At 41.9% G+C, this 17,915-nt stretch overlaps 1 protein-coding gene across 1 annotated transcript in view; it reads right to left on the bottom strand.

Moving 5' to 3' along the window:
• The window catches only part of PPM1L (protein phosphatase, Mg2+/Mn2+ dependent 1L), a 340,516-nt gene extending 329,445 nt beyond the window's left edge, over positions 1-11,071 (bottom strand). The window contains exon 1 of the mRNA XM_032629822.1: positions 9,891-11,071. Coding sequence (XP_032485713.1) covers positions 9,891-10,289 — 399 coding nt within the window. The 5' untranslated portion in view covers positions 10,290-11,071. The remainder of the gene's footprint in view (positions 1-9,890) is intronic.
• Positions 11,072-17,915: the final 6,844 nt, after the last annotated feature.

The following is a 17,915-nucleotide window of genomic DNA, read 5'->3' as shown; positions in this document are numbered from 1 at the left end:
TTCAGTATAAAGGGAAATTATGCAAATATACACACACCCCTACATACTTATTCTAAAGTCAAGCCCTTGGTACCTTAAAATAAAATATAAATCGTTATTGTTTATTGAGAATGGCTATGTTAATGCCACCATAACATCTATGCAAGCCTTTCATGAGTCAAGAGGCAAAAACGTCAGGGAATCTCTGTAGTGGGTTAGAGATTCTGCCAGCAAAGAAGGGGAGTGGCTGAGAACAGCTGTTTAAGTGTGGGTCATCACCTGCTCTGACTTCTGACCTCTAATTTTTTTAACTTCAGGACTTTCTCAGGTAATTATAAGATCTACCTACCAAGGTTCCAGTGTAGAGTTTTCAAGAGCAACATGTCACAGGGACACGGGGACACAACCGTCAAAGAAGAAACACCAAGTCTTACTGACTAACACAAGAAGACCAGGCAGGGTCCACCTAACAATGCTATCTGCACTTTATTGCCCAAATTATGAGATTTGTAGAACTCCAACCAGAATCTGATAGCACAGGCTTTGGAGATAAATAGCTCTAACTTTGAATCCCAGTTTCAAATCCTAGTTTCACCATCTATGAACTGTGGACAGTCCTTGGGCAAATTAACCTCTCAGTGCCTTAATTTCTACATATGTAAAATGTGGATAACACAGTACCTACCTCAAAAATTGTTATGATAATTAAAATTAGGTAATATAAGTAAAGTACTTTAAACACTACCTGGCATATTATACATATTCAATAATTGTCAACCATTATTAATATCATTACTACCAATAATAGTGGTTTCTTTACTTCTCTTTTGATCCAGAAATCCCACTTCTGGAAACCCACCCTGGAGAAATAATCCAAACTACAGTAAAAGCACAAAAACACTTATTACAATGTTATTTGTGATGGTGAAAAGTTAGAGGAACCTAAATGTATACCAATAAGGAAGCAATTGAGTAATTTATCAAATATCCATTCAGTAAAATATCACTCCATCACTAAAAAATACGTTAGAAATATAATAAAGAATTATGGAGCAAAATAACTAAGGGTTTACAGGATTGTACAAAGTGAAAAAAAAGCCAAGATTTAAAGCTATATGTATAACACTGTAAAATTATATTTTAAATGCATATTAAAAAAGACGAGCAAGTAATACACCAAAATCGTAACAGTGGATGTACAGGATAATGAAATTTTGAATGATTTTTTTTCTTTTCTATACTATCTATCATGTAGTCATATTACTCTTATAATTTTAAAATTAATTTATTTTTAAATATGTTTAATTTGCTGCAGATTTACTTTCATATTTATTAAATAGGATTATTAAAATGGTAATAAAAGTTAAACCACAAAACTATATTACTGAAGTAGTTCAAGATTAAAGTAGAAATTAGAATAAAACAAATGCTTCAAGTATTAACGTTCAAAATTAAAATATCACTTTTTAAAAATCTGAGTCCCTGACGAATTATGAGCTTACATTTAAATTGAACAGAGCCCAGGGAACATTTTCATCTGAGACTGAATGATATACATATTTTTTATTTTAAAAGCAGTGTCAAGGAAATGAAATCATTTAAGAGACATGAAGATATAGTGCTGGTTTTTAGTCTTGGGAAAACCAACCTCATAACAAGCCTAAATTATTCCTGGTAACAAAGTAAAATTGTAATAAATGCCTTTCCATTGGAATTGTAATAAATGCCTTTCCATTTGAATAAATCAGATATTACATACAATGTATATTTTCATTATTTTAAAATGTAACCATTTAGAGAAGGTATGACAGAAATAATGTTTTACAAACTGGGGAGCTAAACAGTCAACAAACATTTTATGAATCCCAAAAAACATCCCAGAAAACATCCAGGGAAAAAGGGAAACAAATTTACAGCCAAACTCACACTATTCTCACTACTGTCCAAATTTGCTCTTCTATCAACCGCCCTCTATCATGTTGACGCTGTCACACTGGGGACCCCCACAGCAGTCTTACTACTTCAGAGGGTCTCCAATTCATTCCTTCCCCCTTTCCAGCAATGGCCCACACCCCTGGGTTTCCTCTTCACTGCTCTGGTCCAGGCTTCCCCAATTGACACCCCCCACACACACACCCTTTCTATCTTGTTCATTCACATCAATCCTCTATATAGATTAAAGGAACAGAATTACTAAAGCATGGATTTAAAAGCCATTCCCTTGCTCAAAAATATCCAGTGGTTCTCCAATATCTACAGCACATGGCCCAGGCTGCTCAGTGTGGCTTTCAGTGTCAGTGCTGACAAACGTTCCAGCAGCATCTCCAACTCCTCACCTGGGTTTACCATAAACTCCAGGCTAAGGCTCCTCAACTGTGGGTCCCAGCACACATGTCACTGTGTATCCTGTCATTGTAAGTAGTCATAGTTTGTAACCAATAATGGCTCAAGTACCAAAAACTTATGAATTATTTACTTTTTAAACTAAGCTAGAAAGGATTCAGGTTTATGCCTATAATGTCTTCTCATGTACCTGCGTTAGAAATGGGGGTGGAATTTCTACTAGAACACTGTGAACTGCCTATCATTCTGGGTTCCCCATGGAGGTGTGTTACACATGAAATCTCATCTCTCACATGAGTCCACACAGTGGAAAGCTGTTCCAAACCAGGGTTCCTCAAAGAGTGGCATCACCAGAGGTACCTTCCACCTGCGAAGGGAACAAGCAACCTGCCTCACTTCAATTTAACTGGTCAATAGTTCAATTTTAAAAGCCACCTTTCTGTTCATAAAGAGCCAGGGGAGGGGGACAGAAGGACTCTAGAGGTAACCAGAGACTAGGAGAAGAACTTTTTTAGAATCGCTCTACTCCATCAAGATGGAGATAGATTATTAGCAAGTTGGAGGCCAAGAATTTCATTTTATGGACTTTCTACTCACAGTGCTGATATGAAATTTATTTTTTTAACAAATATACTTAACTTTAAAAACACAGATATCTAAAAAACAATATGGGACTTCCCTGGTGGTGCAGTGGTTGATAGTCTGCCCGCCAATGCAGGGGACACAGGTTCGAGCCCTAGTCCGGAAAGATCCCACATGTCACAGAGCAACTAAACCAGTGCGCCACAACTGCTGAGCCTGCGCTCTAGAGCCCGCAAGCCACAACTGCTGAGCCCACGTGCCACAACTACTGAAGCCCACGCACCTAGAGCCCATGCTCCGCAACAAGAGAAGCCACCAAAATGAGAAGCCCGCGCACCGCAACGAAGAGCAGCCCCCGCTCTCCGCAGCTAGAGAAAGCCTGCATGCAGCAACGAAGATCCAATGCAGCCAAAAGTGAATAAATAAACTTATAAAAATAAATCAGTAAAAAGCAATATGAAGTATATCATAAAACAGAAGGTACTTAAATATGGAAGAAAAATGAGTGGGCTTCTAGATTACAGCATATGGGGAAAGCCTGCTCTAAACAAATAGAGCTACCTGCCTTTCTTCCAGCTGTGACTGCATTTTACTTCCTCTGATCCATGTTCACACTTTTTCTTCCACCTGTTATGTCATCTTTTCATCCTCCCTCCACCCAATCTCTGTCTACTGAAATGCTAGGATATAGTCAAATGTCAGTTCCTCTTCAAAATTATCCAAGACTCCCCAAGCTCGCTCCATCAGGCCACCACTCTCTTGTAGGTGGTCCAACTGCATCTTGTAGTTCTGCTATTTTTTAAAAACTCATCTCTTCAAGTAGATGGAATGCTCCCTGAGGACAGAGAATATACTGATCCATCTTTGGGCATCACAGAGAGCATAACTCTGTTATGCCACAGACTATACAGAAAATGTTGGTTTAATTAAACTGAATTTCTAAACAATCTGTTCAGAAGATGCACCATGGTCAGCAGTCAGGATCCTACATTCACCTACAAACAGCTGCTAAGCACAGGACAGGAATGGGTTATTAAAGGGAAAGTGCGGGGCTTCCCTAGTGGCACAGTGGTTAAGAATCCGCCTGCCAACGCAGGTGACAAGAGTTCAAGCCCTGGTCCGGGAAGATCCCCCATGCCACAGAGCAACTAAGCCTGTGCACCACAACTACTGAAACCCGTGCCTAGAGCCCGTACTCTGAAACAAGAGAAGCCACCGCAATGAGAAGGCCGTGCACTGCAGTGAAGAGTAGCCCCCGCTCATCTCAACTAGACAGCCCGTGCACAGCAACAAAGACCCAACGCAGCCAAAAATAAATAAAAATAAAATAAATAAATTTATTTTTTAAAAAAAGGTAAAGTGCCTCCCCCTTTTGGGGCACAAATGTTAATGTGTCATTTTAAAACAAAATAACCTGAATTTTCTCTTAAACCCTAAGGCATTTGTCCACACTAAATCTACAGGCTTCTTGTACATCAGTAATGTGGGAGCCCAACATTTAGTAACGTCAGTTGTAACGTCTGGAAGGCAGATCATTCATTATGCCACTCATAATTTATTTATTTGGAAGTAGTATATCTTATTTTAGAGAGGAGCCAATGAAACTTACATAAATACATATACCACAAGATAAAATGACATATCTAAGAGGAGAAAGAGAAAAATGGGACAAAGGAAAACTAAATGTAGGAAATATAAGCTGTCCTGGGAGTGAGGTTCATGTACCGAATTAATAAAATTGTGCACACTTGCTAGAGGTAGGTCAGAGGTTTGGCTCTAACACTGCTGGCAGCCAACAAACACAGGATGATCCAATGAGTTACATGATTCAGCATCCTTAAGATAAAAACAAAAAGCTCTTAGAGAACTCTCTCTTCCTTGGTCCTCATAAAGAGGATATTATATACTGTAACAAATAAAGTCTTCAGTGACATCCCTAAAGTTGATTTGTCAGAGAGCTTTGGGAGACCATCCCTCATAACAATCCTCACAAACAAATGCCAACACACAAGTCAATAAATGCAAAATGACAGAGAGGAAGGCAATCAGGGCAAGGTGAAGTCCAGGTACACAGCTCCCTGCAGGTCTAGATTTATCAGAGACAGATTTTATTCTATCTAGACTAACCTAAAATCCAGAGGCTTCAGGCATCTAATTCTCTTTGAAATTATAAACAAAACTTGCTGTGCTCACGTCCATTTTTCTGGGGGATATGTCGGTAGTTTCATAACATCCTCAAAGAGAAGCATGACTCAAGAAAAGTTAAGAACCACTCATCTAAAGAACTAGACAGGGGGCTTCCCTGGTGGCGCAGTGGTTGAGAGTCCACCTGCCAATGCAGGGAACACGGGTTCGTGCCCCGGTCCGGGAAGATCCCACATACCGAGGAACGGCTGGGCCTGTGAGCCATGAGTCGCTGAGCCTGCGGGTCCGGAGCCTGTGCTCCGCAACGGGAGAGGCCACAACAGTGAGAGGCCCTCGTACCAAAAAAAAGAACTAGACTGTACATATCCTTCAGGCAACCCTCCGTTAGCAGTTTGTCTTCTGAGCTTCTGAGAAGTGCTAAGCCTCAAGACTATAGCCCCTGACAAGCACCGGAAGTATAGCTTCTCTCTGATGTGAAGTGTGGAACTCTAAGCTTAAATGGCTGTGTGTCAATTTTATGATACAATGATATATGACCTTTAATACAATAATGTCCATACACATATAGAACACAATCATTCTTCTATATAAATTTCAGCCATGAACATTGACAAAGGTGCCTCAAACGGTCAGTGGTATTTCTTCTAGCTAATATAAAAAGTTTAAAACAAAAAACACATTTTGCCTGTGGATAAAAATTATAGATAAGCACCCAAAACAATTTTCTTAGATAAACAGTATTTTGCAATTTTAAAAATAACCTTTCCACATTAGTTGATACAATCTAAGCTATTTTTTTCCTTTTTGTTATTTTAATTTTCATTATACAGCAAAAGAGTCACTGCCATAGCTTTAGACACACACACACACACACACACACACTTTCAACCATCCATCCATAGTATGGTGGTTAGAATGTTATCAAGGGCCCAAGGGAATCAAGTAAGGAAGCTGGTCCATAGCACCTCTAAAAAAAACATGGCTCATTAAGCTATCATCCATCTGGAAATCACAGCCATCCAGAGTCTGGTTCTCAGCATAACAAGTCTGGAGACATAGCTTAGTCAAAAATACACAGTTGAACATAACTTTGTCAAAAATACACAGTTGAACAGACTCGAGAACTAACTCATGTTAACAACTCAGAAGAGGCTTAAGTACAAGTCAGAATACCAATTTATTAATTAATCATAAAGAATATTCCTTTTCACTAATCAGAAAATTTGCACCTGAAGCCAGGATGCTACTTCCCCAATGCTAGGATACCTGGAATCCTAAATTAATAATCAGTTCACCAGAAGTTAGAACAAACAGTGATAGACAGTTCGGTGGATACCTAATGAATTATCTATATCCAACATACAACTGTCTAGTGATCAAAGTTGTGGCTTTCATGTGTAGAGTCTCTTTCCTTCCCTTGGATACCGTCGCCCCAACATTACAGACTTCTTGGTCTCTAAGCTTTCTTCTTCCACATCCTTCTCTCCATCAAGTATTTTTCTAGATAGGGTATTAATACAACTGATGACATGAACCTCACATGCATTATTATCCATATTTTTCAGATTAACAACTCCCAGATAGGGCTTCCCTGGTGGCGCAGTGGTTGAGAGTCCGCCTGCCGATGCAGGGGACATGGGTTCGTGCCCAGGTCTGGGAGGATCCCACATGCCGCGGAGTGGCTGGGCCCGTGAGCCATGGCCGCTGAGCCTGCACGTCCGGAGCCTGTGCTCCGCAACGGGAGAGGCCACAACAGTGACAGGCCCGAATACCGAAAAAAGAAAAAAAAACTCCCAGATAAAGCTGCTTAAGCAACTTGCCCAAGGTCACAGCTAGTTTAAGGCAGAGCACAGATTCAAAGCCTACACTTTTAACCTTGCAGTAAATGATGCCTTCAAGGTGTCTTTAGCAGGGCCTCGCACCTTCCAATTTGATTTAAATGACCCTCTTCAGTATTCCAATAACACCCTAAGCACACAATGACTATAATTTCTGGTACACAGGTCTATCTCTCTCACCACACTGAAACTTTCTGAGAATAGGAATCATGTCTCATTCACCTCTGTATCCCTAGTGTGCTATCTATTTACCTAGGTAAATATGCAAACTAATTTGTCCACTGGTTTAATATAAAGCTTATCAAACTAAAGGCCTTGAATAAGCTATGCAGTCTAAGGAAGGTTACAACTTCTCCTGCCATCAATAAACCTCTCATCTAAAAAACAGAATGAAATAGATATACAAGGTGGCTTAGGTTCCTTCTGTATCTAAAAGCACTACCATGGGTCCTGATTTTTAATAGCCTATCTTATTAGTTTGAATTATTAGAAACAAAATTAAATTCCTCATCATCTTCCATACCACACTACTACTACTCTCTACATATATGTGTATGTAGAGAGTTCAGAAAAAGCTTCCTCTTTTCTGAAAGGTGAGAACTATCATCTACACCAAAATCAAACAGTGGCACCCTCCTCTGGTGAATATTAAAGAAGCTAAACAACACAGACGACAAGAATTAGATGGTTGGATTTTCTTTGAATGAAAGAAAAAGGAAGAGAGAAATACCTAAGATTATTTGTCATCACATTCCCAATAGCAATTAAATAGCTCTTTTTTATAACTCCTTATTTTGCCCTAAAACAAAGCCAAAATGAATGAACTGGCTATGCACTGTAGGATATTATAGACAGAACAATTGTTCTGTATTTCAGGGTACTGATAATATTATTTTGCAAACAGCAAGCTTTTTAATATAAGGCACAATGAAACTCATTTCATAGTTTAGCTAACAATGATGATCTCTTTTATTATTTAAAAATTTAACGAAAAGCCCTATACATGTAAACTATTTCTAGTTAAATAAAAGCATTTCGCATGCCCCTTTTCTGAATGGTACATTTGCCAGAAGATAATACTGGAAATTTTTCAACCTGAAATCTGTTGGAGGCTTCAATATTCACGTTTTAGAATATCAGCTTAGAAGAAAATTTAAAAATACTCATTCACTTACATGTGCAGGCTCAAAACATGCCAATGCAGCACACCCAGATGAGCACAACCCAGAGTTTCACAACATTAATACTACATCCAGACCTTTAAGTTAAGAATAAAACTGTACTTTCTAACACAAGAATCAGATCATCATCTGCCAACAATTTTAATATAAAGTATATAATAAATATAAGCTTTATTAAATGATTTACAACAGTCAAGGCACATAAAATGAAAATATAGACATTCTGATTCAGACCAGGAGACAAATCAGCCATTATATTGGCAACCTTATCTTTCAGATATGTTTTTTACCCAAATACACAGCGTCCCTTCCCTCAATTAACTTCACATCTTTCACCTACCCAAGGGGAAAGGAAAGAACCCCATACTACACAAGAGGCTACAAATTTACAATCAGTGAGAAACCTTCGTTTTGAAACAGAATATAGAAAGGGCTAGGGTGGATGGAAGATAGCAAAAACTGATTTCAGCTCTACCAAATAAATTTTCCAATCAAGTTTGCCATTCCTGGCAAAGTTGGTTCTACCAGGTAGGTACATACAGTATGTGGGAAAGATTAGCAGAGGGTTGGGTGAAGTGACCTTGTATCAAAGAGAGAATGCAGTTAAGATACCCAGTTGAGAGCGTTCTCAATGTTCACCCAAAACAAAGGCCAAAGAACAAGCTTGAAAGAGAATGATATCCCCTACAGCCCACCCAGAGACCAGAAGCGGCAAGAGAATTGAGGGGGAAAAGTTGGATGGGAAGAGGGGGCGGGGGAAGGAGGAAATGATGAAGAAAGGGTGGTGAAGAGGGGGTGCGGGGAGTAAGAAGGTATGTTTTAAAAAAAAAGTATGCAGCAATGAAACTCTTTTCCAAACTGCCAAGTTTGGAGAGATGGGGTGGCTGGCCTGCTACTCTCTGGAGCACCGCTCTGGAGCCACATTTGCCACTCACTTCGCCTGGGCCGATGCCCAAGGACCAAAGCCAACTCTCGCCCTGACCTCCAGGAAATCTGAGCCCCGACAAGCAATCAGGGTGCCGCAGAAATGCGGGAGAGGGACTTGAACCGGCCTCTAACCTCATCTCTTGCTCCCACATGAACCCCAAATAAAGGAATTTAGAAGCAGGGAGACGTCTGCGTCCCACGCCGGCCAGGGCGCAGGGGCAAGATCTGGGCACCGCTACCTCTGCGGGTATTGCCACCTCTGCAAAGGCCAGAGGCATCTCGGTCCCGTGCCTCGATCCAGCTAAAAGCAGGCGGCCAGCAAAGCGCTGCTGTCAAGTGGCCGGATTGCACTTGTAAAGTTAATGGAATTAGGAAGAAGCGCAGCGCTGCCCCTCGGGTTCCTCCTCAGGGCGAAAGAGCTGGAAAGGAGTCAGTTTCCTTCATCCTTACTAAGTCCTCACTGATTCGGCTCTGCAGATTTTATCTTTTTCCTAACGACAATCAAAGATTTCTTCCTTCTTTGCGTCTAGCTCGGCCTCAAACCCCATAACAGGGGCGCTGAGACCCTGGGCCAAAGTTCACTGTAGGAACCACTAACTCTTCCAGCAAAACTAACAGTCATTTGCTGGACTCTGGCCTTGGGAAACCTCATGAGGCATGAAATAGGTTATGGATGGCCCTTCCTCCCCCACACTGGACCCTCAGTACAAGAGATCTGGATCCCGCGGTGTTTCTGGCAACTTGGCCACGTTTGGAACTAGTGGCTTTGTCCAGCCCGACACCAGGTCATCACCACGCCCCTCGCACACAGGTGGTACCCGACACGCCCACCACGTCCTGTTGTTTACACATACACAAACACACACACACACTCAAAGCCCCAGAGATCTCCTACCTCGCCCCCGTGCCCGTCGAAGATCCCGAAGATGGACGGATGCGTCTTATTGGCTAGGTCCGTAAGAACTTCAAAGCGGTCCTCCATGTGGTCTCTCCGGCCCTGGATGGAATACACGGCCACATTATGGCTCTTGAACTCCCAGGTCTTGGAAAACTCGGCCTCCAGCACATCGAGCCCTCCCAGTCGGTCGTTCTGCATGATCTCGGCCACCTTGCCCTTCACCATCTTCACGGCGTCCCGGCTGGACTTGACGATGGTCTTCACCTCATCCGTGTGGAAGAAGTAACTCCACAGCGCCAAGCTGATGCACAGCAGGAAGAGCGTCTCAGGTCTCAGCAAGAAGTAGCGCATGATGCGACCCAGGAGAGACAGCAAAGTCATTGTATCCTCTATCATTTATTATCGCTAGAGCCCCAACCACCAGCAGCGACGCGCGCCCCGAAAGCTCGCCGGGTCCGGGAGCACTGCGGGGAAAGCCCGCGGGGAGGGAGGCGGAGCAGCAGCCGACGGTTAGGGGGAGGAGGCTCACGGAGCCGGGCGGAAGATGGACGAGCAGGCAGCTCTGAGCCCGCACGGTGAACAGAGGCAGTTTCCCTTTTGTCTCCCGGCCTCTGCGGCCCGGAGGCCCGCGCCCAGCACACCGACGTCTGAGCCAGCCGCCCGCGCCGCCTCCCCTCCCTACGCCCCTTTGTGAGGCGGCGGCTGCCGAGACGCCGGCGGTGGCAGCAGCAGTCGCGGGTGCCGGGGCTGGACGAGAGAAATCAAGTTAAAGTTGCGCCGGGCGGGTCTGCCGCGGTGGGCGGGAGAGTTCCGGGACGCTGGCGCCCCCGCGGCGCCTCCGCGGTTGCCCCCTCGCTGCTCCGGGGAGCGATCGGCACGTGAAGAGGCGCGAGGCGCTAGAGCCCCGCGGGTGAGAGATGCACGTCCCCCTTGGTCGCCGCCGCAGGGGAGCGCAGAGCGGGCCGAGCTCTCCGAGTCCTTCAGACACCCAGGGGGCCCCAAAGAATAAAAGTTTTGCGGGAGCCTGGGCAGAGGCGGGGTTGCGCGGAGCCCGGGGACGCAGCACGATCGGCGCGGAGCCGCCCGGGCTCTGCCTGCCTCACTGCAGCACCTCCCTGCTCCGCTCCGCTCCGCTCGGCTCTGCTCTGCTGGGCTCGGGCGCTCCCTCCTAGCGCCGCCGCTCGCACTCGCCCCGCCCAGTGCTCGCTCGCCCCGCCTCGCCCCGCCCCTTGAGCCGGGACTCGAGGCCCGGAGGTGCTCGGGCCGAGCTGTCAAAGGCCGAGGCAAATCGGCGGCGGCTGGCGCGCTTGCAACTGCGGGCGGTCCAGACGAACCGAGGGGGGAGGGAAGGGGCGCGTCTGCAGCCGAGCTCGAGTGGATGGTATTGTCTGCCTCTTGTGAGAGCTCTCAGGACAATATAATACTGACCCTGGTAGGCTGATCGGTGGTTTCGCGGGATCCACTGCTACCGGCCGGAAAACAGAGGACCGCACGTGAGCGTCCCCCCCTCCGGCTGGCGGCACGGTAGTGCGGTCTCCGCCTCGCCCGGCATAAGGCAAGCGAGAAGGGACGCACTTCTCCTGGCTCGCAAAGCGAGGCAGAGAGCTCGGACGTTTGGTTTTCTGGGACAGAGGCCTGCCGGAATCTCCCGAGAGGCTGAGAGCGAGCGTCGGGCCTAAAAACCTCGCGACGAGAAAAGGCCTCCCGAGGGCAGCGGGATGTGAGGACTCAGAGCCACGTGGAAGTGCGCTCTGATGATAACCTCGGGAGCGGTGAGGCTGGGCTGGCCTCTCTGCGAGCTACACGCCCCTGGAGCGGGGACATAGCCACGAAGGCTTTCCCGGGTCGCAACCCTTCCATAGAGAGACACGGAGCCTCCTAGTGGAGCCCCCGGGCACTCCTGACCCTGCGGCGGGGCTAGGGCTCCGACTCCACTGTTCAGGTTTGCAGGTCCCTTTGAAGCTTCGAACTAGCGGCCTCCTACCACCTCCTCAGTCACCGCAGGAGAAGGTGAAATGGGGGCAGGAGTCTTTAGTTAAGCAGAAGTAAATGGGCTTCCAGAAGCCATCAAGGATAACTTGTTGAAGCATGGGGCAGGTGTCGGTGGCCTTGAAGATGCTGGGGAAAAAAGAGAAGAATGTGCAAATCAGCTTAGAATACGGAAACACGTGAGCTTTAAAGGAAAATATTCACTCTTGCTACCCCTGTCCAGGAAGAAGAGTGCTGATCTGCAGCTTCCAGTTCACTAGACTCGAGAATAGAGGCTGCCTGATTCCCAGCCCAGCCAGAGGCTGTCTCCCCAAACATTCCTGCTTTGGAGTGATCCCGACTAAGTTAAAAAAAAAAAAAATTAAATTAAAAGGAGTAAAACACTGGAAGGAAATACACCAAGATGTTAACGATGGTTAACTACAGTAATAAACTGTATGTTTTCTGGTTTTCATTTTCTGATTTGAGCTTTTATCTGTTTTCTACAACTTTTCCAAAGTTTTTACAAAAGTCATAGATTGCCATCTTAACCAGAAAAAAAGAGAAAACTTTGACATTTAAATGGCATGTACAATATGATCTCAATTATATACTTGGCATAGAAAAGGAAGGAAATGTGAAGAATTGTTAACAGTGTGTTCTTTTTGACAACTAAGATATGGTCTCCTGTTCTACTTTGCACTTTTTGGTATTTTCCACCTGGTAAATAGAGAAAATAAGTAGTTTAGAAATAAATGAGATCGGGACTTTCCAGGTGGCGCAGTGGTTAAGAATCCGCCTGCTAATGCAGGGTACACGGGTTCGAGCCCCTGGTCCGGGAAGATCCCACATGCCGCAGAACAACTAAGCCCATGTGCTAAGCCACAGCTAAGCCAACTAAGCCACAACTACTGAGCCTGCAGTCTAGAGCCTGTGAGCCACACTACTGAGCCCGCAAGCCGCAACTACTGAAGCCCGCGCGCCTAGAGCCCTTGCTCTGCAACAAGAAGCCACCGCGATGAGAAGCCCGCGCACCCCAACGAAGAGTAGCCCCTGCTCACCACAACTAGAGAAAGCCAGCACGCAACAATGAAGACCCAATGCAGTCAAAAATAATTTTAAAAAACAGATTGCCCTTCGTTTAAAAACAAAAAACAAAACAAAACAATAAACAAATGAGATCATTCTGTTCAAAAGTCGTTACGTGATGAGGTTCCAAAATGAGTTAATGAATTCAAAGGTTAGGAACTATAAAGCAAAGTAATGCATTAGTGTTATTATGAAGATAAGTTTATGATATTTCTTACTGTAAATTAGCAAATGGATTTAGGGTGCATTATCAGTCTCTCTGTACATGAATCTGTTTCTCTGTGGCAAAGGCAACTTGCAGATAAGCTAATCAAGACTTCAAAACTACAAGTCAAACCAGGCCCTGGGGTAGAAAAATTCCAAACCTAGGGGTCAATCCAGCCTGTCCACAACATTACTGCATTGATGATAGCAGCAAATATTCATGAGAGGTATGACTTCTGTTTCTTCCATACCTAAATAAAGAAGAGAAAGGACCATACTGGTCTCTGGAGGTTAAATACATTGACTTGATTAATAAATCTAGATATCCTGCAGATTCTGTGGAGATTTGCTTTGACATTTACATCTAAATAGTTCATTTGTGTGAAAATCAATAAAATGATTTTTCAAGCAGACCCTATAGGCATTTTCTTATTTCTATTAAGAAATTAATCTAGTTTCATAGTGATTTCTTAAACACCCTAAATGAGCTTTTTGTTATAGTTTACTGTGAATTTTTTTAATCTTTATAAATCCATTGTTTATTGTATGACAGAACTGAGACCCTTTAGGAAATAATTATTATTTGAACCTTAGGTCTTTTTTTTTCATTTTTATTGGAGTATAGTTGATTTACAATGTTGTATTAGTTTCAGGTGTACAGCAAAGTGAATCAGTTATGCATATACATATATCCACTCTTTTTTAGATTCTTTTCCCATATAGGTCATTACAGAGTATTGAGTCGTGTTCCCTGTGCTATACAGTAGATCCTTATTAGTTACCCATTTTATATATAGTAGTGTGTATATGTCAATCCCAATCTCCCAATTTATTCCTCCCCCTGTAAATTTTAATATGTATGAGAAATAAAAAAGACCTTCCTCTAGTGACAAACATTTGCATATTCCTTGGGAGGGATTGTAAAGGTTTTTCATGTATATCAACTTATTTTCATTCTAATAACAATTCTATGAAGAAGACAGAGGAGCTAGTATCTCTGTTTATAAATTCAGGGAAAGTGAGGCACAAAGATGTTAAATGATTATCATAATTCAGCAAATATAAAGTTGGAATCTCAAACTCATTTCTTCTGACCACCAGTTCAGTACCCTAACATCCATTGATTGCTCAATGACACTGAGATGATTAGTCTAATTTTTATACTTCTCTAGTAACATTTCAGTAGATCTCTGTTATAGAAATCTCAAAAAGAATACACGGGTTCTTTTTCCACAGTTCTGACTTAAACCTTTGGGATAAGCACTGCACTATGAGTATTTACCTCACCCATTAAGGATATTTGCAGGGCAGAAGACAAGTCCAAGTAAACTGTCCTTCACCTTGACATAGAAGTCTAAAATATTTGTTGCTAAAGTAAAATGCTATCTGAATTTCAGAGGAAGAAAAGAGTACTATAGAATGTACATTATGCAAATACTTTACCATTACAAGTGCCATGGTAATGAACAGAGAGCTAATTGCAATCCTAGGCTTTCATGAGATACAATAATAGTGATAAATAGTTACCAGGTAATTACCATTTTCAACTATGCAATTAACTCCTGTCAACCTTGCGAGCATATAAAGAACATAAAACATGGTGTATTTTCAGAAAAAATTACAGAGTTGTAGCTCTTAGGTTCAAGAAATCTTTATAACACAGTTTGATAACAAATCTATGTTCTAGTGTGATGGTGATCCATGATGTCCTCATTTCTTTTTGTTTTTGCCACCTATTGCAAAGTTATAAAAATCAAATATGTCAGCTGAGCCTCTGAATGTAATAAAAATTCCCTGAAATAAATTTTAAATGAATCTTTTATATAGAGAGAAATTCTCTGCACATTTTAAAATTTCCCAATTACCAGTTTGATTTGTATTCTTAAATTGTTCCTGCCATCTGCATATAAATATGTACTGAGTATTAAGTAGGACTCTTACTATTATTCTATCAATATACATCCATATATGTATAACCTTTTAAACTAGACATACAAAAGAGTGCATGAAAGTATTGTTATGAAGCACAACTATGAGTACTACACCCATAAAGCTGACCTAAAACTGGACTGTGACCAATCTTTGCACTAACCTAGGAGTTCTCTCCCTATCCCACCTCCCTACCTATCCTCCACAGGTAGCTACTAGCCTGGGTTTTGCATTTTATCATCCCTTTGTCTTTTTAAAAATAATATCATCACATATGTCTGCATCCATAATTAATATATTTTTTTAGTTTTGCTTGGTTTTGAGCTTTATAAAAGGGTATCCTACTGTATATAGTCCTCTGGTACTTGCTTTTTCACTCAATGTTATATTTCTAGATCCTTCCATATAGTTCAAACATTTCACTGCTATATAATACTCCACCTTGTGACTGATCTATAATTTATGTATTCATCTTCTCTGGTCATTTGAATTTCCAGTTTTTTGCTATTATGATCAATGATTTCATGAATTTCCTTTTTTGTACTATCTCTTGGTGCATATATGCAAAAGTTTCTCTAGGGTATATAGCCAAGAATTAAATTAATGGATAGTTGGGAATGAAAGTGTTCAACTTTACAATTTAGGGCCAAACTGTATTTGAAAATACATTGTTCCCGGGCTTCCCTGGTGGCACAGTGGTTAAGAATCCACCTGCCAATGCAGGGGACATGGGTTTGAGCCCTGGTCTGGGAAGATCCCACAGGCTGCGGAGCAACTAAGCCCGTGCACCACAACTACTGAGCCTGCACTCTAGAGCCTGCGCGCCTGGAGCCCGTGCTCTGCAACAAGAGAAGCCACCGCAATGAGAAGCCCACGCACCACAACAAAGAGTAGCCCCCACTCGCCACAACTAGAGAAACCCCGCGTGCAGCAACAAAGACCCAACGCAGCCAAAAATAAAATAAATAATAATTTTTTTTTAAAAAGAAAGAAAGAAAATACATTGTTCCCATTCACATTCCCACCAACAGTGTGATCAAAGCTCCTTAATATAATATAAGGGACCATTACTATAAATTCTATCTTAAGAGTGATTTTCAAGATTGGTCCCTTTGGAAAATGGTTAACAATGATCATGACTATTAACCATTTTAAATATTCAGCGCTTCTCAAACAACCTTTCTAGATGCAAAATTTAAATGTTCTTTACAAAATGAATCTGTTTTAGAAGTACAACAAAGAAAATAAATCCATCCTTTAAATAAGTATAATAATATGTCAATCTGGACTTATAATTTTAATCTTAGGTGTTCTGTCAAATGCAACTAATGTGACAGACACTAATCATGTGTAATATCATTTTATTTCGCTGTTCTCCAAAAGCACAACATCCTTTTCTACAACCCAATTTTTTGTATTAATTACAGAGATATATTAAGGATACTTGTTTCCTGAATACTTGTTTTGTACCACTGCACCAAGTCTGTTTACAAAAACCACATTTATCCTAAGAATCCTTCATCTAATTGCCCTAGACTTCTCTATGATAATTTTCAAAGAAGCTTCCTAAATTATAATGTTAATCTAAAGCATTACCTAAATTTTTTATTCTAATTAGCACACATCAACACTCTAGCTAATTCACATGCAAGATATTTGAATAGTTGAATAATCCTGCTTAAAACCCTTAAATGATTTCTCACTGCTCTTAGAATAAAGACGAAAAAGTCTTAACTTCTCCTTCTCAGCCTTATCCCATGCCACCTGCTCCCTCAGCCCATCCACTTCAGCCACATTTGCCTTCTTACAATTCCTATAAAGCATGGAGCTCCCTCTTGACTGGGGTCCTTTATTCATGCAGTTTCATTTAGCTGGAATGTTGGCTTTTCCCAAGCCCACTCTCCCACCCACACTCCTCCTAGTTAACTATTATCCCTCAGATCTCAGCTCATATATCACTCTCTCAAGAGCCCTTCCTGACTCTGTGGTCTAGGTGAGGTCCCTCTTCCCCACTCTCATGGCACCTTCAGAGTGTTCATCAAAGTTGTAAATATATATTTTTTGTGATTTTTAAAAATTAACATCTGTTTTGTCATGAAGAACAGATTTGTGTTTGCCAAGGTGGGAGGAGTAGGGGAGGGATACACTGGGAATTTGGGATTAGCAGATGCAAACTACAGGATGGATAAACAACAAGGTCCTACTGTATAGCAGAGGGGACTATATTCAATATCCTGTGATAAACCATAATGGAAAAGAATATGAAAAGGAATATATATATATATATATATATATGTGTATAACTGAATGACTTTTCCATACAGCACGAATTAACACAACATTGTAAATCAACCATACTTCAATAAAATAAATGTTTTAAAAATCTCTGTCTGTTTCCCCCACTCTCGTTGTAATTTATATGCTCCACAAGGGCAGGAGTTGTGTTTTGTTCTCCATTGTAACTCCAGCACCTAATAAGATCCCTGGCACACAGTAGGCATACTATAAATATTTGTTCCTGAATGAACAAAGGTAGTTATTCTAAAATCATTATTCTAGCCCTGGTAATAGGTGAAACTAATCAATATGCCTTTCAATCCTAGACAGCAATAAAAAGAAAAGTCAAAAAATAACTCACCCATGGATAGTTGAAAATTGACTTTACTAACAGATAGAAAACATTAAAACCCATTCAGATTTTTTTACTTTTTTTTTCATTGTTGCTTATCTTAAGATCATACTTTCATTATAGACACAGGGAAAGTCTTCGCAAGAACAAATATCTTTACAAAATGAATGTCCTTTGTCCATTTTTCTACTAGGGTATTTGTC

The sequence above is a fragment of the Phocoena sinus genome, chromosome 4 (genome assembly GCF_008692025.1).
Source record: "Phocoena sinus isolate mPhoSin1 chromosome 4, mPhoSin1.pri, whole genome shotgun sequence".
Classification (NCBI taxonomy): Eukaryota; Metazoa; Chordata; class Mammalia; order Artiodactyla; family Phocoenidae; genus Phocoena; species Phocoena sinus.
This window is presented reverse-complemented; position numbering and strand designations above follow the sequence as displayed.